Source organism: Pristiophorus japonicus, chromosome 7, assembly GCF_044704955.1.
Source record: "Pristiophorus japonicus isolate sPriJap1 chromosome 7, sPriJap1.hap1, whole genome shotgun sequence".
Lineage (NCBI taxonomy): Eukaryota > Metazoa > Chordata > Chondrichthyes > Pristiophoridae > Pristiophorus > Pristiophorus japonicus.
In genome coordinates this window covers 39,623,648-39,651,065 of record NC_091983.1, presented here as the reverse complement: position 1 = coordinate 39,651,065, position 27,418 = coordinate 39,623,648, and the positions used below count along the sequence as shown (strand labels likewise).

The following is a 27,418-nucleotide window of genomic DNA, read 5'->3' as shown; positions in this document are numbered from 1 at the left end:
TAGATGGAGAAGATCCAGTGGAAGAGGGAAGATTTCACCCCTCCAGTGATCGAAGCCCTCTGCACTCAGAGGCAAAGCAAGCCCTCACCTGAGGGTTGACCTGGTGAGCTGACCCAAGACACAGACTGCTCAGCACGACTGCGTGGAGATGATCCAGCTGAGACGACCCGAATGCACCTTCCAGGCTCCAGTGGCAGTACTGAGGAGGGAGAAAATCGGATCCAGTAGCGACTTCCCAACTGCGGAGGCAGAACCCGGGGAGGATCACCGCAGTCGACATTGTGGCCGAAGAAAAGATGGGGCCCACACCACGAGGCAATGCGCTGAAGACAAAGATGGCCGCAGCCAGACCACAAGGTGCAGCGCTGATGGAGCAACACGTGGCACCAAACGGAGAAGCGGATTGGGGTAAAGCAAGCAAGGCTCTCTTAAAGGAGGCCGGCAACCCACAATTAAAGGGACAGTTCCACAAAATTAAGCAATGTAACAAGAATTGTAACACGAAGTGTGGCCACAAGCAGCCAACACACACGAGCTGCGAAGCAAGCGACCTCAGCAGGGCAAAGGCACTGGTGGTGATACCATCCCTGGGTCGGCTCCATCTCTCAGGCAATCAATGGCACCAACTGCCACGAGCCTGAGGGAGCAAACTGCACTAAGGCCATACCCCTAGATGTAGGATCACCTGTCACTGTTTCCCCAAAGGAAACAAGCACCAGCCAGGATCTCAAACCACACGACGCCCAGGCCAATTAATCAGCGGTTCCCTGTGCACTGCTAGAAGACAGCTCCTCAGGGAGCAGCTGTGACCTAGGGTGTAAAGAAAGGACGGGGAGGGGGGGGGGGGGTCACAGATATCTGTGAACCTGCCTGACGCTAGGGACCACGCTAACAGCCCCGAGAGCAGGCTACGCGAGCCAACCGGTTTCCCACTACCAGCACCGGGCACTGAACCACCACCAGACTGCAGGGACACCACCTAGCAGCTCCAGAACTAGCTTGTCCTTACGCACCAGTCACCCCATCGACAAAGTATCTAATGCTCTTGTCACACCACGGAACCACACAGACAAAAAAAAATGCAAAACCCATTTACCTGAACTTGAACGTACCTGAATGCCAGAAGCCCCCGCCACACCAACGTGGGGGATGGGGAGAATGGAGTGGTCAGGACCACACACACAAACAGCAACCACCAGCATGCTACTGCACCAACCACTACCCACCCAAGGTTGAGCCGGCCCATCAGAGGTCCACCTGACAGAACCCATATAGAGCCAAGACCAGAGCATAGTTAATGCAGAGGCGATTTATATTGGGGGTTCAGAGGGGAGTGATGTCATGTATCTTACATGGCCACTGTTGGTACTATATCAAGGTGTGCCACCAGAGGGCACAGCAGTGGGAGACTCGTAGGTTATCTGTACAGGTGTGCCTGGCCTAGTAAAAAAGGCAGGCCACGGTGTGATCCTCACTCTGGAGTTAACTGATAAAGGACTACGGTCACTACAGTTCAAGTACAGCACACTGTCTCGTGGAGTCATTGTTCGAGCATCTAAGGACACAATACATTGAACGATCTAAAAACACATGACTTACCAATACTGATAAGCACTTCATTCTACCTGTTAAGTCATTGGCTTGCAGGGTTATTTAGAGTCAAGTAAGGAGAATCCAGGTTCCCAATCAGACATCCTGCAGATTTAATTAGTGCTGGTCAATCCTTAACCGTGCCCTGGAGTACTGTAGACCTGCCTTTTCAGGTATCAAATTATCCAATGAACCAGAGGATTCAACTGACACTGAATTTCCAATGCCTGGCATATCATGTTGAAACCACTGCGACTCCAAACAGATCCTACTTACTGTGCCACACCCCCAATAACCAATAAGCTTATTCACAGTTGGTCATTTGACAATTAACAGGGCAGGTTCAACTATTTTTGTAAAACTTTTAAATCAAGTGCCCCTTTTTTAAGGGAACCAAAACCCACAAATTAACAATTAAACATTAAAGGAAACCTTGACAAATCAAATTTAAATTAAAATGTTGTTCCCTGTTGAAATGATGCACTCCAGTCCCTCCAGTGCCCACCCGCAACAGCTCCACAACTATTTTTAGTAGAACATTTAAATCAAATGTCCCCTTTTTGGCAAGGGCATGAGAACCCACACATTTTGAAATAAAAATTTAATTTAAACTTAAATCAAATAAAAATATGACTGCCGGGAGTGATGATGCACTCCAGTCCCTCCGATGCCCACCTCTCGCGGAAGGCCACGAGCGTACTGGTGGTCACCACGTGCTCCATCTCCAGGGACACCCTGGCGCGAACATGGCTGCGGAAGAGAGTCAGGCAGTCAGGTTGAATGACCTCCTCGACCGCCCTCTGCCTGGACCAGTTAATTAACATATTAAGAGCAAGAGGATAACTAAAGAAAGGGTAGGGCCTATTAGAGACCATGCAGGTAGTGTGTGTGTGGAGGCGGAAGATGTGGGTATGGTTCTTAATGAATACTTTGTGTCTGTTTTCACAAAAGAGAGGGTTGATGAAGACACTGCTATCGAGGAGGAGGAGTGTGAAATATTAGATTAAATAAACAGAGAGAGGAGGTATTAAGGGGTTCAGCAGCTTTGAAAGTGGATAAGTCCCCAGGCCCGGATGAAATGTATCTCAGGCTGCTAAATGAAACAAAAGAGGAAATAGCCGAGGCTTTGATCATCATTTTCCAGTTCTCTCTGGCTTCAAGTGTGGTGCGAGAGGACTGGAGGACTGCTAATGTGGTACCTTTGTTTAAGAAGGGACAAAGGGATAGACCGAGTAATTACAGGCCAGTCAGCCTAACCTCAGTGGTGGGAAAATTATTGGGGAAAATCTTGAAATACAGGATAAATTTTTATTTAGAAAGACATTAATTAACGAAGGACAGTCAGCACACATTTGTTAAGGAAAGGTCATGTCTGACTAACTTGATTGAATTTTTCGAGGAGGTAACCAGGAGGGTCGATGAGGGCAGTGCGTATGATGTAGTGTATATGGATTTTAGCAAAGCTTTTGATAAGGTCCCACACGGCAGACTGGTCACGAAAGTAATAGCCCATGGGATCCAAGGGAAAGTGGCAAGTTGGATCCAAAATTGGCTCATAGGCAAGAAGCAAAGGGTAATGGTTGATGGGTGTTTTTGTGACTGGAAGGCGGTTTCCAGTGGTGTGCCGCAGGGCTCAATACTTGATCTCTTGCTTTTTGTGGTATATATCAATGATTTAGACTTGAATGTAGGGAGTATGATTAAGAAGTTTGCAGATGATACAAAAATAGGCTGTGTGGTTGATAATGAAAAAGAAAGCTGCGGACTGCAGGAAGATATCAATCAACTGGTCAGATGGGTAGAACAGTGGCAAATGGAATTTAATCTGGAGAAGTGTGGGGTAATGCATTTGGGGAGGGCTAACAAGGAAAAGGAACACACATTAAATGATAGGACACTGAAGTAAAGAGGAACAAAGGGACTTTGGAGTGCATGTCCACAGATCTCTGAAGATAGTAGGCCAGGTAGATAAGGTGGTTAAGACGGCATACAGAATGCTTGCCTTTATTAGCCGAGGCACAGAATACAGTAACTGAGGGGTTATGCTTGAACTGTATATAACACTAGTTAGGCCACATGACAGAAAGGACATGACTGCACTGGAGAGGGTACAGAGGAGATTTACGAGAATGTTGCCAGAAGTGGAGAAGCTTAGCGATAAGGACAGATAAGATTGGCTGGGTTTGTTTTCCTTGGAACAGAAGAGGCTGAGGAGAGACCTGATTGAGGTGCATCAAATTATGAGAGGCCTAGAATTAGTGGATAGAAAGAGCCTATTTCCCTTAGCAGAGGGATCAATAACCAGGGGGCATCAATTTAAAGTAATTGGTAGAAAGTTTAGAGGAGATCTGCGGGGGTCTGGAACTCACTGCCTGAAAGGGTGGTAAAGGCAGAAACCCTCACCACATTTAAAAAGTAATTGGATGTGCACTTGAAGTGCCGAGAGCTGGAAAGTGGGATTAGGCTGGATAGCCTCTTGTTAGCCGGCATGATGGGCCAAAATAGCCTCCTTCCGTGCTGTAAACTGCTATGATTCTAATGGCCAACTTGGCCAGGCCTGGAAACAGTGCTACCAGGAGCCCCTCCGACCTGCCCTCTCCCCTCCACACTGGGTGCCCAAAGATCAGGAGCATGGGACTGAAGTGCAGCCAAATATTGAGGGGCTGTAACTTCACATACTGTACATAAACGTGGAACACGGACTGCTCCAGACCGCAGAAATTGCCGGCGGCTGTATGTCCGTGAACCGACTTAAAAATTTATTGCACAGGACTGCCCGGTGCAACACCCTCCAGGCCAAGTCCCCAATAAATAAAGGGAGGCCCTCCATTGGGCAAGGGCAGGTTCAGTCCTTGTTAAGTGCCAGCAGATGTCAGGAATTCCTGAGCAGCCATGCTGATATTTTTAATGTCCACATTCGAATCCAAGACATCCAGTCGCTGCCTGCTTCGTAGAACTTCTATGCTACTACCTCAACTGTCCCAGATCAGTTAGTTTTGAACTATGCAGTCCTTCATGATTAAATTGCCTACTTTCCTTCCTTGTCAATAGCATTATTGTTATGGTCAATGAAGGTCTTCACAACTTCAAATCAAGACTTCAAAAAGCAAGCAATATGTTTTCATATTTAAATATATTGGTGGGTTGTTTCAGATTTTTAAACATTTGTTGCAGAGAGATTTTTAGATCAAAGTGCAAATTCCCCAGATCTTTGACCCATGATCAGCAGAAACTGGGGTGAAGTCAAGATCAACAGCATTAACAAATTAGAAATATTGCAGCTGAACTCGACTGCACTATTAAAGTATATCTGCAACCTGGTGAGTTAACTACTGCCATATTCCTTAAAAGTAGAAAAAATATATTGTAAGGTACTACATGTGGAAATGGTCTAGTCCCACCGTGATTCGATCAAGTTTAGGTGTAACACAACATTTAACTGTTACTAGGGACTTCAGCACCAACAGGAAATGTTGCTGTTTACCGCAACGTGTTTTCAGTGAGCTAGCCATATCTGAGAACATAGTGAGTTCAGCACCAACTTAAAAAATGTAATTCAAACAAAAGAAAATTGAGGAAAAACTTGCTCTGACGTGACAATTTATGCTAAAAGAACGTCGGTAGCGGGCAACACTAACCTTTATATTCTTCCCTTTGCATCCAATGGTTGCATTTGTTACTTCAGTTATGTTGCGTTTCTCATTATGAGCTGGAAAAAACAAGTTCAACTGAAGTTAATTTAGACCTGGATGCGATGAACTGTCACAAAAGCACATTTTAAATTTTGTTTGGGGAATTATATTTAAATTGATCAAATTATGTTTCCTTTACACAAATAGTCATAATGTACAGCAAATATGATTGAAATTGGAAAAGTTTGGAGACACTGAGCAGATCCAACTGCACCTGAAAAAAAGAGAAGATAGGTTTAGATTTTGGCTGTAGATGTTTCCCAGAACTGGAAATTGGAAGATGAGCAAATCCTTTTACAACATTGATATAAAGGGAGGATAACAATGACCTGTATCCTGCAAAGAAAATCAACAGAAATATAAATTGCATTGGAATTTATATATCTGCAAATCCAATAGCTGGTGGCTTTAAAAATCCCAATTTGTTCCTAAGATCATAGAATCATGGAAGTTTACGGCAGAGCAAGAGGCCGTTCGCTCCATCGTGTCGGCCGGCCGAAAAAGAGCTATCCTGCCTAATCCCACTTTCCAGCTCTAGGTCCATCGCCCTAGGTTACGGCACTTCATGCATATCCAAGTACTTTTTAAATGCAATGAAGGTTTCTGCCTCTACCTCTCTTTCAGGCAGTGAGTTCCAGACCCCCAGCACCTGCTGGTTGAAAAGAATTCTCAACTCCCCTCTCATCCTTCTACCAATTACTTGAAATCTATGCCTCCTGGTTATTGATCTCTCTGCTAAGGGAAATAGGTCCTTCCTATCCACTCTATCTAGGCCCCTCATAATTTTATATACCTCAATTAAATCTCCCTTAACATCCTCTGTTCCAAAGTAAACAACCCCAGCCTATCCAATATTTGAAAGATAGTCAACTTAAACTATAACGGGAAGCACTTTTTAAAATCTATCCCAAAGAATTGTACGTAACATGATTTCCCCATAACAATCAATATTTTAACATCAGCTGAGGAATCAGAGGATCTTCTCCGTTAACCAAGAGTCTAGTTTAGTTTTTTTAAACTCTACATTAATGAAATCAGTGGAGCATCTAATGACTAAATCTGCAAACATAAAATGCTGATCTCGAGTTTCATAATTGTTCATATAAATATTGTAACACTAGATTTTGTCCCAAGGCACTGACAAAACAGTCAAGACTAATTTGAATTTTACAGATCAAGCAGGGTTGGAGGATGGAAATAATGGAACCAATGTGGAGGCGCATGGAAGGGGGAAAGAGAAGAGGAAGAAAAGGGGAAGGAGAGAGAAAGGCCAGGAAGAGGAGTGGGGGATGGTGAGAGGAGGGGAGGTGATGATGGAGAAGAGATGGGAAAGTAGAAGAAATTGGGAGAGAACATGGGAGAGGGCAGAAAAGTGAGAAAAAAGGGAGTGCTGAGGAAGGGGAATTCGGTTCCACGGGGTCAGGGGATTGAGACGTGGCGAGGAGAAATACTGCCTGTGGGGCGGGGAAAGAGAGGAGAGGAGTTTGGCAGCCAGCAGGTAGGTTGGAGCAGGTCACGTAGCCAGCAAGGTGGGTGTTTAAGGGCGAGACACAAGACAAAATCTTGCTAGGGGTGCAATACATCTGCTCAGTGACAAATTATTCCGGTTTGCTTTGAGACGTCATAGATTCTCAGTACTGCGATTTTTACCCGAAAGCCTGATACTCGGGATACCTGGATACAGAAGGAGGCCATTCAGCCCATCAAGTATGCACCAGCTCTTTCGAAGAGCAATCCAGTCAGCCCTGCTCCCCTGCTCTTTTCCCTGTATCCCTGCAATTTTTTCTCCAAGTATTTATCCAAAATACCTGTGCATTCAATGAGATGCTGTCAAATAATGCTAGGTCCAGTTCCGTTGTAGTCAATTATTCATGAGAAATTACATTTATAGTGCTACCTACAGCTGTAATACAATTAAAATCATGAGATTATTTGCTGTTTTTAATATATAATTGATTGGAGTTGGCAAATATTAAATTTTATCTTTTTTTTTCCAGTGGTATTTAACATGAAACAACAATTCCAAATGATTAACCTCTAACCTGCGCAGAGTTTTCAGCTTCACTGGCAAAAACTATCCAGAAGGAATCCTTTATAAATAATGGAAAAGTACAAAACTAATTACTGTTTAGTGAAAAACTTACATGAAGAAAATCTGATGGCAACTGTTAATTAAAGTCATAAAATTTTATTTTTTGGTTATATTTACATTCACTTTGGTCACTCTGCAATTAACAACTTGATCATTCACATTCAAACTGCACCTTCAAAGAATACTCCAAGGAACTGTTTAGTTATCAGAAAAAACAAACAGTAATTCTGAATTCAAAACAGTTACCAACCTACTTCTGATTTAAATGGGAACAATTCTTCCTATTGCTCAGCATTACCATCTTCCACCCCAATATTGGTCACCCACAAACACTCATAACGCACACATTTCTGGCTCTCCTCCCTTCTGTAGCAACACATTGATGCAGCAGGTTTTTAAGCTGCCAAGTACAGCAACTGAGTTTTAAGTTACAATTTCATATTTACACAATCTCAAAGTGCTTTTCGCTCACAAATTAAAGGCTGGGACAGTAAAACCGTGTAATAGCCTAACCTTTCTTTCTCGTGCAATACAATAAGAGGTAACAGCACTGGATCTGGGCACAGGCAGCTGATAATGGCAACAGAATAGGCAGGAGTCCAGCATGGAGGAACAGAAGGCAAATGGGGTCAGGCAAATTTGGGTGAAGGTAAATAGGGCTACAGTTTATAGTATCTAGGTATTACAGCACAACTGTGAGGTGAAGCAAGTAAGAATAAGACCCGAGCTACCATGATGGTTCCTGATGTATTTTAAATATTACATTTTTAAAATAAAATTCGTTTGAAAGATTGAGCAAAGACAGAGTAGAATTGTCATTTGGAAATGCCTATGGTTTTTCAAATTAGCTGTTAAAGCACTACTGCTTGACAGAGAGATGGTAAAGTATAAAACAATAGACAGGGTGCTTGCTCCCAGTTGCTATACAGTGACCTAGACTGGAAAGTGCTCGAGTAGGCCTACCAGGTCAGGCACTTAACTCTTTGCTAGGCTGCTGGATAAAGCCAGCATATTCTCCAATAGCTCTGACACCTATTTGGAGATCCCCAAACTGTCCTAAACAACTTCAACAAAAGGGAGCACAGGAAGACCAAAATGCTTGTCATGCGTAACTGGCAGTTGTAAACAGTTATCACTGAATTATTAACAGAGGGGGAACTCCAATACTGTTATCCTAGACTTGGCTGACTAAATTAGGTATTGAGCATTTTTGTAATTTATATTTTCTGAATTGTTTCATCAGAAGCATTTTAATCTCTTTTTCAATTGGTTTGTCCTCCAAATAAAATATTTGGATTTTGAATTCCTGCTCAGTACTCTGGAGTATCCTTTAAAATCAAGCCTTACAAGCACAGTGTACACTTACTTCATAAGACACCTATAATATAAAATAAACTTAGAATGTTGGAGGGGAACCATAAAAGCAATTATCTGGTCCTGAAATGTGAATGTTACATGTTCAGTTGATACCAAATCTTCCTGGCCCAATAAATCTCATTACACGGCCCCTTAACAAAGTATCAGTTAATACTCGTGCTAAATTTATCAACCTCAGAACTTGTCTGTATTAAACAATTACAAGAAAAAAAGTGACTTCCTTCTATAAAAAACATTAAAATAATCATCGAACTGAAACAAACTGCTCTTTTTCAGGCTGACAATACAAATCATGGTGGGACTTTTTATGCTTTCAGATTTGCATTGGCAAACGTTTGGGAGTAGATCATCCACCTTGCAATAAGAGTAAAGAATTAGTTCTGATCAGACAGATATAACTATAGTCCAGGTGAAGTAATCTCCACTATTTGGTGAGCAGATTTTACCACCTTGAAGTAATAATGGCATAAAGGAGAAGCAATTGTATTGCTTTGAGGAAGTATAATCAAACTAATCACATACTTCGGCTGGGTGCCCCAAGATGATTATCTTCCACTTCGCTGCCAATGCTTTGCAAACTTAAATCCTTTGATAATGTGTCTTCTTGGTTGTACTGCTTTTTTTCCATTTCATTTTGCTCCTTATTCAACTGATCAGTGAGCTTTATAGAATTCAGAGAGTTGACATTTGTTTCAGTGTGTAAATTTGATGAAGGTTTTACTCCTTTACTGTGGTCACAAAGAGAAGTCAGTGTCGAGTCATTTGAAAGTAAATCCAGTATTCTTTCTTCATTATTCTGATGCAGATATGATTTGTTTCTCTCAGACACTATATTTGACAATTCCTCCGATTCATCAAGAAAATGTTGAAGTAGTTGTTTTATATGAGATTTCCTTTGGTTATGAGTTGCAGCAGCTGCTGGTTGATGTGAAACATTGTTTTTATCATGGCTATTTTTGCCAACCAGTGCAACTGCATTCAAAGGTTCATTATTATTGTAAGTACTGGCACTGGGTTGTTCTGCATCACTGACATTTGCAATGCCTCTGGCTCTTTTTGTTCTATCTACAGATTTCTGTGGATTCATTTCTTGTGATTTTCTCTTCTTCTTAACACTTTCAAAAATTATTCCAGGTGGACTTGGTGAGTCAGGTGGAAAAGCGCCTAACGTAGGTCTTCGCTCATTTTGACCTTTCAAATTGACAGTAGAAAAGAAATCCTCATACACCAGTATGTCCTCTTTAATAGGGTCATCATTCGGGATACTGCTTGGAAAATCTTTCGCTTTAACTGAATCATTTCTAGTTGGTTTTAAGTAAACAAGCTGGTCTTTACATAATTTGCCATTTTTCTTTGAGCTATTCTGATTTTTCTTAGTTACAGAGGAACAATTTGGTGTCAGAGGTGAAGCATTATTTTCATAATGTGCACTAGATACGGAGCCTGTTTCTGCAAGATCACATTCTTTAGCAGTGCTGGTTGCCTGTGCTGGAGGTGGTAATTTTATATTTGTGTTGCTTATAGTATTACAAAGTTTAAGGTCTTCTGTTGCATTGTTCAAAGCTTTTACACTTTCTCCTTCAGAATATGTGTCTTTCCTTTTCACTTTACATGAGCTTGTTGATGCTCCATCATCATGAAGTGAAGCCAGAGTACTCCTTTTCTTGGCAAAATGTAGTTTTATTTCAGGGACTGTTTTCTTACTTCTTCGTGGTGAGGTTTTGTTGATCAAATCATTGTTAGATGAAAACAATTGTATACTCTCAACAGAAGACTCAGGCCGAGAATATTGATCCATTTGTCCTTCATAAGCATCTCTTGATGGTGGAGTTTTGCTTTTGTGAACAAAACTTCCACAAGGATCATTAATCAATACACCTTCTGAATCAATGATATGCTCTTCTGTAATAAAATAAAGAACATTATTCTTATATACACTAAGTTACACCACAAAAACATAGAAGATAAAAGATTGGGAAATAAAGATACACTATTGTACTACTTACTATATAAAGACAACACAAGAAAAAGCAGGAAAAGAATTATTACAATGTACAATAAATGCACCCCAGGTGATATTGGTCCGATATATATAAATTACCTAGAATCAGTCTAAATGCAAAGTACAGTAGTTAAATTAACAGATGACACCAAGCTTGGGCAGAGGTGGGGAAACAAGGATTGTGCACTCGGAGGAGGCAGCTAAGACCTTACAGGGGGGGCTGGACATAACAGAGATCCCTCATTTCATATACTGGCTACTGAATATCGCACATGCTATGTCCACTCAAGTTCTCATTTCTTTACAGAAGGCAAAGTGAAATGCATGCTAATGACACCAGCACACTTAAAAGTAACTGCAGTCTTAGTTTACACAATATACATGAATGAACAACTGAGTGTAAGCAATTTCTCTATGCTCCTCAATTATGCAAAGCAATAAAGATGAAATTTTCCAACTATGGAAGATTGACTCATCTTCTCTCGCTAAGCTTCTGAAGCTAGCTGGTCTAGACTTTAAAAAAATAAGACACAATTCTCTGCTGCCATGAGGTGGTAGGTTGTGTGTGAAAAAGCAACTCTTCTGAGAGACAGAGGGCATGGCTGAGGTACTAAACGAGTACTTAGCATCCATCTACACTAGAGAAGAGGATGCTGCCAATGTGCCAGTAAAGGAGGAGGCAGTCTTGATATTGGTGGATAGGATAAAAATAGATAAAAAGGAGGTACTTTAAATATTTTTTTTTGTGTAGGGAGTTTGGGGAGGGCGAGAGGACAATCCAATGTTATACAGCAGATATGGAAAAAGAAAAAAAAAATAGTTAAATGCTGCATTATGCAGCAGTAAAAACTATCAAACTACATAGATTTTTTTCACAAACTGCTGTGTGTGCCAGACTTCTGCCAAAAAGTTTTTAAGAATATTGAAAGGAACAGAGAACAAGGTGAGTTTGGAATTTGGGCTCTAAGTTACAAAAACAGATTTGCAGACTAAAGTTGTTTTAGTTGGAGAAAATAAAATTGAATGGAAACATAATCTGCAAAATGCTAAGAGGCACAGATGATATAGATCTAATCAGGCTATCTGACCTAAACCATCAGCACAGAACTAAAGGATGCAAGTTCAAAATTAACAAGACTCAAGCGAGGCTCGAGATGAGAGGAATTTCCCCATAAAAAGTGGAGAAAATGTGCAACGGGATCTCTTCAAAAGCAGTTGATATAGTGTTGAAAAGTTTCCTCAGAAAATGAGCAGGAACTGGGTTTGGATATTAAAAGATTAAGCACAGACTGAGATTTTCAAATACTTCATGGGACACAGTTCTTTTACTGTGAACATCTGGTCAGTAAGGAATTGTCGTATTTGAAAGACAACCAGTTAGGCATGAATAATGGCATTCCATAGATCGCTTGATTAACTTTTGGGGAGAATGTGTGTGAATCTTCCTTCAGAAGATTAAAAAAGTGGGGAAGATTCCATGAGAGAATTGGTTGCACATGGTCAGTGTAAGCAGCATATTATATGGGTTGAATGGCTTTATCCTTGCACCATGCTTTAGAATGTTTCTTGCATTGTTTTTATACAAGTAAGCCACAAAATTCGGCTCCATAGCACACGTTTTAATTTCAAAATATACTTTATTCATATAAAAATTTGCACAATACATTGGAAAGCAGTTCAGTACATTTGGATACGATCAGCAATTCCATACAATACATTTGGATGCTGACGGCAGTTCCGTTCAATACATTTGCTTGCTTTACATTTCAAGATACAATTCAGTACAATCCAGGATACATTGTAATATTACGTTACATGTGGCACTAAACGGTACACAGAATGGGTGAGGGTACAGTTACATTTATTTGCAACATACATTACTAAACAGAACTTGCATTATACATGGCACAACATAGGTGTTTTCAAATCATGGTGCTCTATGTATACAAAAAGTTTACAAGTATAGCCCGAGGGGAGTTTTATACTGATTCCAGCCCCTGGGTTTACCGTGGCAGAAGGGCTTTCAACTGTGACTCTTCCCCACCGTGCCTTTGCGGCGACTGCACCAATTTTAAGTGCGTCCCTCAACACGTAATCCTGGATCTTGGATTGCGCCAGTCTACAACACGCAGACATGGACATCTCCTTGCTCTGGAAGACCAGCAAGTTTCGGCAAAACCAAAGTGCGTCTTTCACCGAGTTGATGGCCCTCCAGCAGCAGATGATGTCTGTCTCGGTGCGTGTCCCTGGGAACAGCCCGTAGAGCACAGAGTCCTGTGTAACGGAGCTGCTTGGGATGAACCTCAACAGCAACCACTGTATCTCCTTCTAGACCTGCCTTGCAAAAGGGCAATCTCGAAGGAGATGGATGACAGTCTCGTCCGCACCACAGCCAACTCGGGGACAGAGTGCCGTGTCTCTGAAACCCCGGCTGTGCATGAAGGAACTGACGGGTAGGGCCCTCCTCACCGTCAACCAAGCTACATCTTGGTGCTTGTGTGAAAGCTCTGGCGATGAGACGTTCTGCCAAACGAGATCGACAGTCTGTTCGGGGAACCACCCTCTCCTTTCGTAGGGCGTCCAGGACCTTACGTACCGACCACGTTGTTTGAGAGCTATGAGTGCCGCTTTGGTTCCAAAATGGTGTCCGCAGTCCGCGCACACACCTGGCACGGGTCACGTCGGACGCCATCTTGGGTAGGTGTTAGTGCGGGCGCAGCGAGCTCTGGGCCTAGAAGGCCCGGTTTTAGTCTGTATCATCTCAGCAAGGGTGGCAACAGTTTGGGCTGGCTGGCTGACAGGCAACAGAAAGGACACTGGCAGAGTGGCAGTGGTGAGTGTACGAATCCCATCATCCTGAGAGAGGACAGCAGGTTCATGCTCCATGTAGCCACTGCCACACCCCCAGGGCAGTACCTCAGCAATCCTAGTAATCTGCTGGAGGACCAATTGCTGGAATGCTGTGACACCCTGCAAGCCCCTTTCAATGCTGATAGCCGCAGCCATGATGGCAACAGTCTAAGCCTGCATTGCAGCAAGCTGAGCCTGCATGACAGCAAGCTGAGTTTTCACTGCAGCACCCAGGTGTTGGCTGGCTTCAGCTTATGCCGCAATGGAAACGCAGACATCAGCCATTAGATACTGCATCATGGTTGGGTCCACGAGTTTGCAAACTGAGTTAGCCACCACTTTCACGCTGGAAATGATGGGCTTCAAGCCCTGTGCCAAGTCCTGTGTCAAGTTGATCCTGGACTCCTCCATGCTCCTTGACTTTGCAACTGGCTTTCTAGCAGGCCCATCAATGCACCAAGCATTTCATTGTGCCTAACCATCAGCCTTCTTCTGTAGCCTGCACCATCAGTGCTCATCGGAGTCCTCTGCAGCAGAACTCGTGTGCAACCCTGCCCTCCGGGGAGCTGGCACCTGCGCTACCCTTGGCACCTGTGCAACCCTTGCCCCCAGCCTTGGCTGCAATCCACTTGTGCCAGGTATCTCACTATGTGTAGATCCCACGTCTAAGGTATCCTCTAAATTACATGGAGTCTGAGTATCTGAGCTGGTGACCTCCAGTGTGAAATCAAGTGACGGTGCTGTCTCTTCATCATCACTGCCTTCCTACTCTTCTGCCTGTTCCTCTTCCACCACTGCCTGGCTAGGTTGCAGTTCTCGGGTATCTAAATGGAGAAAGGCACAAGAGTGGGATTCAATGCGGAGAGCAGGGAAAGTAACAGGTGAATGTTTACACTATCTGCAGCTTTTAAATCTAAAGATATTGTGGGATGAGGGGTAAGTGGGAGATCAGAAGGAGGATTAAGTACGAGAATACCATCATCTTTGATGGTTTCAGCCCCGCCACTGGCCATGGGCTCAGCGATGGCCGTCCAATGATAGCAGCCACCATCTCATTCATCGGGGTAAGGTCATGTCCCCCTCTGGTTATATCCTGCTGCCTCCGGCTATGCGCCAACTTGTCCTGCAAGAGAAAGGCAAGTGTTTCAGTGAGTGTGGTGCAATCTGTTTGGCTGATCATGGTTGACTAGCTGGTGGTGTGCAAGCTATGAGATGTGGGTGTGAGGGTGAGGTGAAGCTATGAATGTGACCAGCAGTGGTAAATGAGTGAGGATGAGGTGAAGCTATGAATGTGAGGTATGAGTTGTGATTGATCGAGATTGTTGGTAGGTGAGTGATCACAGTGTAGTGCATTGAGCAGTGCTTGAGGCTAGTCATGCATTTGAAGATGAATTCAGTGACCCTGACCACCCGTGTGAGGTCATTGAACTTCTTGCGGCACTGCTTTCAGGTCCTCGGGGCTTGACTCCTGGCATTTACCGCCATGGCTATTTGCTCCCACTACCTTTACATAGATAGAGGACCTCTCTCCTCAAGTCCATCTCCTCCACCAAGGCCTCCAAGTGCAACGTTTGAGAACCTTGGAGCACGCTCTCTCCCCTGTTGCACCATAATTCAGTTTTCTTCCTGCTCAGAGTCTCCTCCACAAGAGTTCCAGCACCTGTTCCAGCCGGAATGCACCTCCCCTGAAAGTGGTGCAGGGTGGCTTTAAGTAGTGCAGGTTAACTTTAAGTGGTGCGAGCTTCACACAAACATGGGTCCTTTGCTGAGGCTAAACATGCTGTTGAGTGGCTGCACGCGCCAATCATTGAAATTAGCAAGCAACACGAAGTTTACGTGCTGTCTGCATCAGAAGCAAAGGTTAATCACATCTGTTTTCAGGGATTATCGAATTCAGCTCCTGCAATGTTCAGGCATTTAGCAGAACACAATAAATATAGCAAAGCATGTTAAAGCTGCTAGAAATCCCTCATTCCGTTAAAGTTGTGACATGTTTTGGCTTCAGTGCACTTAGGTGTTAGGAATGTTCTGCTAATAGATCAAACAAAATAGTCAAATGTAAGATTATTGCAGGACATGACTGTGCAAGTAGAGCTCAGATTATTCATAACTGAAAATCAATCAAGTTTCCAACTATCGTCTGCTTCAATAAATTTTGCAACACCATTGTATAAGAACATAAGAAATAGGAGCAGGAGCAGGCCATATGGCCCCTCGAGCCTGCTCCACCATTCAAGATCATAGCTGATCTGATCATGGACTCAGCTCCACTTCCCCGCCCGCTCCCCAAAACCCCTCATCTCCTTATTGTTTAAGAAACTGTCTATTTCTGTCTTAAATTTATTCAATGTCCCAGCTTCCACAGCTCTCTGAGGCAACGAATTCCAGATTTACAACCCTCAGAGAAGAAATTTCTCCTCATCTCAGTTTTAAATGGCAGCTCCTTATTCTAAGATTATGCCCTCTAGTTCTTGTCTCCCCCACCAGTGGAAACATCGTCTCTGCATCCACTTTGTCAGCCCCCCTCATAATCTTAACGTTTCGATAAGATCACCTCTCATTCTTCTGAATTCCAATGAGTAGAGGCCCATAAGTCAACCCCATCATCTCCAGAATCAACCTAGTGCACCTTCTCTAAACTGCCTCCAAAGCAAGTATATCCTTTCGTAAATATAGAAACCAAAACTGCACGCAGTATTCCAGGTGTGGCCTCACCAATACCCTGTATAGCTGTAGCAAGACTTCCCTGTTTTTATACTCCATCCCACTGGCCTTCCTGATCACTTGCTGTACCTGCATACTGTCCTTTTGTGTTTCATGCACAAGTACCCCAAGGTCCCGCTGTACTTTGCAATCTTTCTCCATTTAAGTAATAACTTGCTCATAACTTTCCCAACCTCAGAATGTCCCAAAGGGCTTGCATCCAATGAAGTATTTTTTTTTGAAGTGCAGTAATTATTGTAACTGTAACCAATTTGTGCACAGCAATCTTTGATTGTTCCATAGATTTTTTTTTAAATACCATATTATTGCACAAAATTATTTTCTCAAGCACCAAATATATAATGTTATTTCTTACTTTAATTACAGGAAGAGTGTCCGAAATCTGGAAACATCGAGACGGAGGCCGTTCCGGATTTCGGATATTTCCAGATTTTGGAGTGTCTTTCCGACATCCCGAATGCTTGGGCTGAGGTAAGGGGTGGGGGGTGGGGGGGCAGACGGACGGTCCGGCGGATGAGCGGGAGGTCGTCCGGCGGCAGCGGGTCCAGATTTCGGAACATTTTCCGGATTCCGGACGACCCCGCCACGGATAGGCTCGGTGTCCGGATTCCGGAACATTCCAAAACCCGTAACATTCTGAATTCCAGACGCTCAACCTGTATTTTATTTTTATTTTATGCCTTTTCTTTCATGTCTTTTCTTAGATTAAAGCTGCTTATTTTTCTCTCTCTCTCAACCAGAATGACCTTTCTTGGATCATTTTTCTCTTTCCCTCTAACTTGATGCCTTCCTTTCAGACTTCTTTTGTGTCTCAAGTCTAAACCGTTGCTTATTCCATTTCTGCCCTGCCCCATCCACTCAAACTTCTCTGCTTGCATCTCGAAGGCAGGACAAATGGGTGGCACAAAAATAATTCAGGAAACAATGAAGGAGGCAAAATAAAATGGTACATAATGTCTTTATAGCAAATCTTTCCCACAGGTGCATTCTGGGCTTTTTCCATAGCCCTGGAAAATGTCTCAATAATTAGGTCAATTGTCAAACAAATTAACATCGTGCAAACAATGTGTCACACAAACTGAGGAAATTCATATTTGGGTCACTCTCTGTTACAAGTGCACTGAAGAAGCTCTCTGGAGGTCTATATTAATTTGAACTGAAGGAAATAATAAATCCAATTATTTTGTTATTAATTTACTTAATTGAAGTAAATATCCCAGAGCAATTTGTAAGCTCAAAACTTAATAGCTTTTGCCACAAAAATGGTGCGAGAGCTGAGCGTCAACATCAAAATTAAATGGTTATAGGGAATTCAATCGTCAGGAGGACATTCAGGCCTTTCGGCAACCACCAACATGGTGTGCTGCCTCATCAACAAGAGCGTAAAGGACATCACTGGGTGAATACGACAGGCCATGAAATAGTGGAAAGGAGATCAAGGATCAAATTATAAGGACAATTACAGAAAGATACAAGAACTAGAGTAGTTATAATGGGGGATTTCAATTATACTAATATAGACTGGGATAATAACAATATCAAGGACAAAGAGGGGGAGGAACTTTCTCGATCAGCGTGTTTCCAACCCAATGCGGAAGGAAGCAATGCTGGATCTACTGCTGGGAAATGAAGTGGGATAAGTAGAGCATCTTTCAGTGGGGGTGCATTTGGGGAACAGTGATCATATCATCAGGTTTATAATAGTTATGGAAAAGGACAAGAAACAGCCAAGCGTAAAAATACTTAACTGGAGGATGGCTAATTTCAGTGAATTAAAAAGGGATCTGGCCCAGGTGGATTGGAATCAAAAATTGGGAGGCAAAACAGTAATTAAACAATGGAAGCCTTCAAAGAGGAGATAGTTCCAGTACAGAGTAGACACATTCCTGCACGGGGGAAAGGAAGTGCATCCAAAGCTAGTGTACCCTGAATGACCAAAAGTATGGAGATTAAACTGAAACAGAAAGTAGGAGCTTATGACAACTGTAAGGTTGATACTTTGGTAGAGAACTAAGCTGATTATAGAAATTACAGAGGAAATCTAAAAAAAAAAGTGGGAGAGAGAGAGAGAGAGAGATTAGATTAGCGGCCAACATAAAAGAGAACCCAGAAATCTTTTATAAACATGCAAATCAAAAAAGACTGTAAGGATAAACCCAGTAACTACAGGCCAGTCAGTTTAATCTCAGTAGTGGGGAATATTTTAGAAACAATAATCAGTGACAAAATTGTCACTTGGACAAATATGGATTAATTAAGGAAAGCCAGCACAGATATGTTAAAGGCAAATCATGTTTAACTAACTTGATTGAGTTTTTTGATGAGGTAACAGAGAGAGTTGAAGAGGGCAATGTGGTTGATGTGGCATATATGGACTTCCAAAAGATGTTTGATAAAGTGTCACATAATAGGCTCGCCAGCAAAGTTGAAGCCTATGGAATAAAAGGGAGAGTGGCAGCATGGATATGAAATTGACTAAGTGAGAGGAAGCAGAGAGTAGTGGTGAATGGTTGTTTTCCGGACTGAAGGAAGGTATACAGTGGTGTTCCCCAGGGGTTGGTACTAGGAACATTTCTTTTCTTGATATATATTGATAATTTAAGACTTGGGCGTACAGGGCACAATTTCAAAAATTTGTGGAAGATACAAAACTTGGAAGTATAGTGAACAGTAACAGGCTGGTGAAATGGACACGTGGCAGATGAAATTTAACGCAAAAAAGTGCCAAGTGATACATTTTAGTAGGAAGAATGAAGAGAGGTAATATAAACTAAATGGTACAATTCTAAAGGGGTGCATGAAAAAGAGACCTGGGGGTATATGTGCACAAATCATTGAAGGTGGCAGGGCAAGTTGACAAAGCAGTTAAAAAACATACGGGATCCTGGGCTTCATAAATAGAGACATAAAGTACAAAAACAGTCATGATGAACCTTTATAAATCACTAGTTTGGCTTCAACCGGAGTTCTACGCACCGCACTTTCGGAAGGATGTGAAGGCCTTAGAGAGAGGATGCAGAAAAGATTTACAAGAATGGTTCCAGGGATGAGGGACATGGATAGACTGGAGAAGTTGGGGTTGTTCTCCTTGGAGCAGAAAATGTTGAGAGGAGATTTGAGAGAAGTGTTCAAATTCATGAGGAGTCTAGACAGAGTAGATAGACAGAAATTGTTCCCATTGGCAGAAGGGTCGAGAACCAAAGGACATAGAATTAAGGTGATTGGCAGAAGAACCAAAGGCGACATGAGAAACTTTTTAAGCAGTGAGTGGTTAGGATCTGGAAGGTGGAGGTTGATTCAATCGTGGCTTTCAAAAGGGTATTGAATAAGTGCCTGAAGGAAAAATATCTGCAGGGCTACAGGGAAAGGGTGGGGGAGTGGGACTAGCTGAAGTGCTCTTGCAGAAATTTAGCACAGGCTTGACGGGTTGAATGGCCTGCTTCTGTGCTGTAACCATTCTATTATTCTATGAAATAGTAAAAGGGTAGTCAAAGGAAGAGTTGGGCTGATTATGGACCAAAAAGGAGATGTTCCTATGGAGGAAGGGGAATGAATGAGTCACCATATTTTAGGAAGGATGTCAAGACCTTAGAGAATGCAGAAGAGATTGACTAGAATAGCACCAGTGATAATGGACTTTAGTTCTTATGGAGAGACTGGACAATCTGGGATTGTTTTCCACAGCAGAGAATTTGATAGAGGTGTTCAAAATCTTGAAGGATTTTGATAGAGTAAATAAGGAGAAACTGTTTCCAGAAGCAGAAGGGCCAGTAACCAAAGAACACAGATTTAAGGTGCGAAGCAAAAGAACTAGAAGCGACATGAGGATTTAAATTTTTTTTTTTTTAAAACACAGCGAGTTGTGATCTGGAATGCTGAGAGGATGGTGAAAGCGAATTCAATTGTAACTTTAAAAAGATAATTGGATAAATACTTGCAGAGAAAATATACAGGGCTCTGGGGAAAAGGCAGGGTCGTCATCATCATCATAGGGAGTCCCTCGAAACGAGGATGACTTGCTTCCACGCCAAAAAGGGACGAGTTCACAGGTGTTTCAATGAAGGACCTAATATTCTTGATCCCGAACTACATCTTGAAGGGTGGAAGATGGCTGTGTGTGGATTTAAAAAAAAACGAGTGGTGGCCATTGCAGAGCTAGGTCTTGCTCCAGTGGCAAGGATTAACCAGGACAACTGGAGACCAGCTCTGCGCACGGACTGAGTGCGCACACATATCGCAGTGTGGACTGGCCCATGCTGCCCCTGAGCCCTTGCCTCTTCTGGGCCCAGAACCATCACCTCTCCTGGGCCCTGATCACATCCCTCTACGAACTCTTGTCGCTCCTTCGCCCCACCTCCTCACTCCTGCTGTACCTGCCCGCACTGCAGCCGGGGCAGGGGAGTACGACTAATTGGATAGCTCTTTCAAAAAGCTGGCAGAGGCGCACTGGACCAAATGGTCTCCTTCTGTGCTGTGTGATTCTATGAACTGCATTGATCTTGTTTGCAGGCTTCAATAAAACTTCAACCTTCTATAATACCAGTTCTACTTAAAGATACATTTCCCATCACAAAGAACTTGAGCATTGGCGTTTTTAATTAAAGATCATTAAAATTCAAATAGCTCAAAAGATATATCTTTGAATTCACTTGCCTGCAAACAATGTTTTTTGTGTTACTGATGGAGATTCTCCAAGAGATGGTTGGCAAAGAGAGGCAGCAGAACTTGGCATTGTCGATTGAGAATTTTGGGAAGCTAAGAGAAGAGAAGAAACATGCACAAGCAATTAACCCGATAGTTGTGTGCACTGCAGAACAGTTTAAGAGACCCCAAATTTAAGTTAAACCAACACACAAAAGGCTATACAAACTGAATACACTATGAACAATCCAGTAAAATCATTGGCAATGAAGGAAGGTAAGAGTTCCACAATATTCTGGCCTGAGGAAAGGATGAGCTGAAGATAGGAAAAAGAGTAGGCTATTTCGCCCCTCAAAACTTTCCTGCCATTCAATTAGATTGTGACTGATCTGTATCTTAACTCCATTTAGCCAGCTTTGTTCCGTAACCCTCAATACCTTGCTTAACAAAAATTACTCAATCTCAGTTGTTAAATTTTCAATTGACCTATCCTCAATAGCTTTTTGGAAGATTTCCACTACCCTTTATGAAGTAAGAGATTGCTCAAGCAATCTTGATTTTGGTACAGTGAGAATAAAGGGAGGAAGCATTTAAAGCGCATCATATTTTCAGCTTGGGAGGTAAATCTAGGCTAACACTGCAGTGCAGTGTTGAGGGAGCACTGCACTGTCAGAAGTGCCGTCTTTCAGATGAGACATAAAACCAAAGTCCCATCTGCTTTCTCAGCTGGGCGTAAAAGATCCCATGGCACTATTTTGAAGAAGAGCAGGGGAGTTATCCCCAGTGCCCTTAATCAACGTAACAAAAAAAAGCCAGATTATCTAGTTATCACATTGCTGTTTGTGGGAGCTTGCTTGTGCGGAAATTGACTGCTGCATATCCTACATTACAACAGTGAATACACTCCAAAAAAGTACCTCATTGGCTGTAAAGCACTTTGAGACGTCCAGTGGTCATGAAAGGCGCTATATAAATCCAAGTCTGTCTTTCTTTACAAAAGGGAAAAGGTTCAGCAGCACCCACAATAGTAGCATGGATAAAATAAAGAGATGCATTGATGGAGATTGGAAACTAGTCATGTGACTGGAATTGTCTATCAGAAATAAGCTTTTATTTTGCATTCTGACCAGAAGTGCAAGAAGGGGATTAGATAGGATCCCCATATATGGAAGCACTGTTCAAGTCTTGGATTGAGAGTCAAGAATCATCATACTTCACAATCTAGAGTTAAGAATTATTATAGGGAAGAATAAGCGCTTAGAACCAAAAAGTATATCAAGGTTCTTAGAAACAGCATTAGCAATGGAGATAAAAACAGAAAATGCTGGAAATCTCAGCGAGTCAGGCAGCATCTGTGGAGAGAAATAGAGTTAACATTTCAGGTCGATGGCCCTTCGTCAGAACTGGCATATGTTCGAAATGAACAAATTCTTAAGGAGCACTGAAAGGGGGAGGGGAGGAAAGAACAAAAGGGAAGGTCTATGATAGGATGGAAGACAGGAGCAATTAGAGAGACCTTAGGGACAAAGTCCTGGGGGATCGTGAATTAATGAAATCCAAGTCAGAGGTTGAACTATTAACGACAGCACAGACTGAGTGATTCAAGAGCAATCTCCACAGCCATAAACATATTTTGGTGGGAAACCACATGATAGCAACTTCTTTAAGAGTGTACGGTGCCAGCTCCAAATGCTTGGAAGTTCAAAAGAATGATAAGTGAATAATCAAAGTGGTGAAGAGCAGAGTTCCAGATATGCATCACATAGGCATCAAGACCACCCATGAAATTACTATGCCACAAACCATACCGGCATATGAAACAGCTAATTGCTGTGGTGGGATATTGTTCTCGATGAGGAGCTTAGCTGGGCCAATACCCTCTCACACTCATAGCTTTCTTGTGATCATGAATTCAGCAACACTTTCAAGATGATGAGTGATTCTACCAGCAGCTTTCATAACTTTAGAAACTTAATTAAGGACAATATGGCAGTATTCAAAAGAATCAAGGAGCGTTCACCTTTCTTAAGAACACTGAGTAAATATCGAAGGAGAAGGAAGTGTGGAGAGAGTAAAGAGAGACTGTAGCAGAGGGATAAATTGAGAGGCACACAACTATGGCTCAGTTCATATGACTCTCGCCTCCGAGTCACAAGGTTGTAGGTTCAAGTACCACCCCAGAGACTTGAGCATAAAATTCTAGGCTGACACTCCAGTGGAGTACGGAGGGAGTGCTGCACTGTTGGAGGTGCCACCTTTCACATGAGATGTTAAACCAAGGCCGCATCTGCTATATCAGGTGGACATTAAAGTTCCCATGACACTATTTCAAAGAAGAGCAGAGGAGTTATCCCCTGTGCCCTGGCCAATATTTATCCCTCAATCAGCATCACCAAAACAGATTATCTGATCATTATCACATTGCTGTTTGTCGGAGCTTGCTGTGCACAAATTGGCTAAAATACAACAGTGACTAAACTTCAAAAAGTACTTTATTGGCTGTAAAGCACTTTGGGACATCCGGTGGTCACGAAAGATGCTATATAAATGCAATTTCTTGATTTCTATAATGGGAAAGACTCCATCAGGACCCAGAAGTCTTATTATTCTTCACCAAGATCACAGACTTGAAGAAACATGAGCTATAAAGGTCAATTTTCTCGAGGGAAACATCATCCGTATCATAAAAGAGATGCAAAGGAGAAAAATGTACATGGTCTGTCGAAATCTACAAATTTGTCACCCGAGTCCAACCACTACCTGTATCCAACTATTGATCCTTTCTCCAACTGCTCTTTATGTTTGAAAAAACAAACAAATTGCAGCATATTATTTAACGTACACAAAACATTAACTTGACTCGAGTTACTAAGAGCACTGAAAAATTATGAGAAACTGCACTGGAGTACCAACAAGCCAATAGATTTTCCATAACCTACCACACACTCCCAGCAACCTGGATTAAGTGAGGGCCAATTTGGTATTATAACTCTTCTGTGCAACAGGGCGAGAGCCAAGTGCTGACAATGACTAGAATTGCTCCACAGTTGGCACATTCAAATTTGTGAACTTTTGTTGTTTAAACCCTGCGCTTTTTTTTTGGACTCTTGAGTAAGTGCAGTTTGTGTTCCTTGCATAAACAATGAGGTCGCGTTTACACCCAAACATTAGTGGTATCGCCCAGTCAATCACAGGACTAACATTCCAGCTCTGGGATTGTGGAGGGTGGACTCTGGCATAATGTAGGTCAAGTCCACTAGTTTGAACAGCTTTGTTTAAGCGCCTTCTGACATTTTCCTACATTAAAAGGAGCTATCCAACAGCAAGTTGTTGTTGTTGTATAAAGCACCTCATCCGGCACTTTAACCAAAAACTTTTTTTTCCCTTCCTGACAGGTGTCAAGGATCGTAAACTTTAAAAACTCTTGGACACCAACGCCCCTCCGGAACCTTCTTTCGCTACATTTCCCTCTGATCCCATCCCTTCTTCCAATCTCACCCCCTGCCGTGTTTTCCCTATCCCTTCTGACCTTTCTCTTTCTGACCTCGAACGATCAGTCCTCAGCAAAGGTCTGAGCTTCATCCCTTCACGCCCCCATCTCAATGAATTTCGAGCTTGGCACGATGCAAAGCTCTTTTTCCGCCGCCTTCGCCTCCGTGCCCACTTCTTCGGCCAGGAGTCTCCTTCCCACCCCACACAACTGACTCTTTCTCATGCTTTCAGAATTTTTGCTCTACTTGACCCTCCCTCTGGCCTCTTACCCTCTCTAGATCTTTTCATTGCAAACTGCAGATGGGACATCAGCAGTCTCAATTTCTCTGCTCCCCTCACTCATTCCAACCTACCTCCCTCTGAACTTACAGCACTCCGCTCACTCAGATCCAACCCCAACCTTGTCATTAAACCTGCTGACAAGGGTGGTGCTGTTGTTGTTTGATGAACCGACCTCTACCTTGCAGAGGCTGATCGCTAACTCTGACACCTCCTCCTACTTCCCCCTGGACCATGACCCACCATTGAACATCAAACCATCATTGCCCAGACCGTCACTGACCTCATCTCCTCTGGAGATCTTCCCTCCACAGCCACCAACCTCATAGTTCTCCAACCCATCACAGTCCGCTTTTATCTCCTTTCCAAGATCCACAAACAGGACTGCCGTGGTAGACCCATCGTTTCAGCCTGTTCTTGTCCCACAGAATTTATTTCTTCGCATCTCTACTCTATTTTTTCTCACCTTGTCCACTCTCTTCCCACAACTCCTCTGACGCCCTCCGTCATTTTAACAGTTTCTAGTTTCCTGGCCCCAACCGTCTCCTTTTCACCATGGACATTCAATCACTCTACGCTTCAATCTCCCACCAGGATGGCCTGAGGGCGCTTTGCTTCTTCCTCGAGCAGAGACCCAACCAGTCCCCATTCACCAACACCCCTCCTCCGCCTGGCTGAACTTGTTCTCACATTGAACAACTTCTCCTTTAACGCCACTCACTTTCTCCAAATTAAAGGTGTTGCTATGGGAACCCACATGGGTGCCAGCTATGCCTGCCTTTTCGTGGGATATGTGGAACATTCTTTGTTCAAGTCCTACTCGGGTCCTCTCCCTCACCTCTTTTTCCGGTACATTGATGACTGTATTGGTGCCGTTTCCTGCTCTCGCCCTGAACTTGAAAATTTCATTCACTTTGCATCTAATTTCCACCCTTCGCTCACCTTCACATGGTACATCTCTGACCCTTCCCTTCCTTGACTTCTCTGTCTCCATCTCTGGGGATATGCTTTCAACCAGTATCCACTATAAGCCCATTGACTCCCACAGCTACCTGGACTACACTTCCTCCCACCCCGCATCCTGCACGGACTCCATTCCATTTTCCCAGTTTCTCCGTCTCCGTGCAGCTGCTCCGACGACGCCACCCTTCACACTGGTACCTCCGACATGTCTTCCTTTTTCCTCAACCAAGGATTCCCCTCCGCCATGGTTAACATGGCCCTCGACCATGTCCGCTCCATTTCCCACACTTCGACTCTCACCCCTTCCCCTCCCTCTCAGAACCACGACAGAGTTCCCCTGAACCTCATTTTTCACCCGACCCACTTTCAATGGATTATCCTCCTCCATTTCTGCCATCTCCAGCATGATCCCACCCCCAATCACATCTTGCCCTCCCCTCCCCTCTCAGCATTCCGAAGGGACATCCTGGTCCATTCCGCAGTCACCCCCAGCACCCCTTCCACTTCCCATAGCACCTTCCCGTGCAAGCACAAGAGATGCAACACCTGCCCTTTTACCTCCTCCCTTCCCACGATCCATGACCCCAAATACTCCTTCCACTGAAACAGCGATTTACTTATAGTTCTTTCAATTTAGTATACTGCATTAACTGCTCACGATGTGGCCTCCTCAGTCCGTAAGTGTGACCCTGAGCTTCCAGTCACCTGTCACTTTAATTCTCCACTCTACGCCCACTCTGATATTTCCGTCCTCAGACTCCTCCAATGAAGCTCAACGCAAGCTCCAGTTAAAGCACCTCATTTTTCGTTTAGGCACTTTACAGCCTTCTGGACTCAACATCGAGTTCAACAATTTCAGAGCACAACCTCGGGTCATCTTTGGTTCCCTTTCCCTTCCCCTACCACCCCGCCAATTATGTTTTTTTTTCCTTCTTTCTTCTATTTTTTTTCTCTTTGTCTCTAATGGCAGTTGGTCATTACTACGCCATTCACATCCTATCCAGATTAACCTTTTTCCAACTTCTGTCATTACCATTTCAATTTGGCCCATCATCCCTTTTGTCTCGCTAATCTCTCCTGCCTTCCACCCTATCATAGACCTTCCCTTCTGTTCTTTCTTCCCCTCCTCCTTTCAGTCCTTAAGAATGTGCTCTTTTCGAACATTCGGCTGTTCTGACGAAGGGGTCGTCGACCCGAAACTTCAACTGTTGTTCTCTCCACAGATGCTGCCTGGCCCGCTGAGATTTCCTGCATTCTCGGTTTTTATTTCAGATTCCAGCATCCGCAGTATTTTGCTTCTTTGTAAGTTGTTGTTGTTTTGACAGGAGTGTACAGACACCAGGAGCAAGAAACGGATTTACTCTACAGCATGCTGAATCAGGCTGCAACATTATGGGCTCAATTTTGCCCAAAGCCGTTTTTTGGCATATTGCCAGAATTACACCCGTTTTTCTAGGCCAGAACTACTCCAAAAATATTTGTGCCAAGTTTCTCCGCTGTTTTTTTTCAAATTTGGCGCCGCACAGCCTGTCCAGTTACCACGGGGAGGGGGTGGAGCCTGCTGACTGTGCCAAAAAAACGATGCCACACCTTATGCGCATGTGCTGGGGAAAAAAAGGACGTTTTTGACCTTATTACTATGGGCGCACATGCGCAGTACAGCTCCTGGTCTTCAATCGACCATTTTTAAAGAACCAGTTGTGTGAGAGAGAATGT

General features: G+C 43.2%; 1 protein-coding gene across 3 annotated transcripts in view; it reads right to left on the bottom strand.

Moving 5' to 3' along the window:
• Positions 1-27,418, bottom strand: part of mcph1 (microcephalin 1) — a 433,479-nt gene that overhangs the window by 359,062 nt on the left and 46,999 nt on the right. For all 3 annotated transcript variants that reach the window (XM_070884907.1, XM_070884910.1, XM_070884908.1), the window contains exons 8-10: positions 20,981-21,082; positions 9,274-10,653; positions 5,229-5,299 (exon numbers count right to left, since the gene is read on the bottom strand). In XM_070884907.1, coding sequence (XP_070741008.1) covers positions 5,229-5,299; positions 9,274-10,653; positions 20,981-21,082 — 1,553 coding nt within the window. The remainder of the gene's footprint in view (positions 1-5,228; positions 5,300-9,273; positions 10,654-20,980; positions 21,083-27,418) is intronic.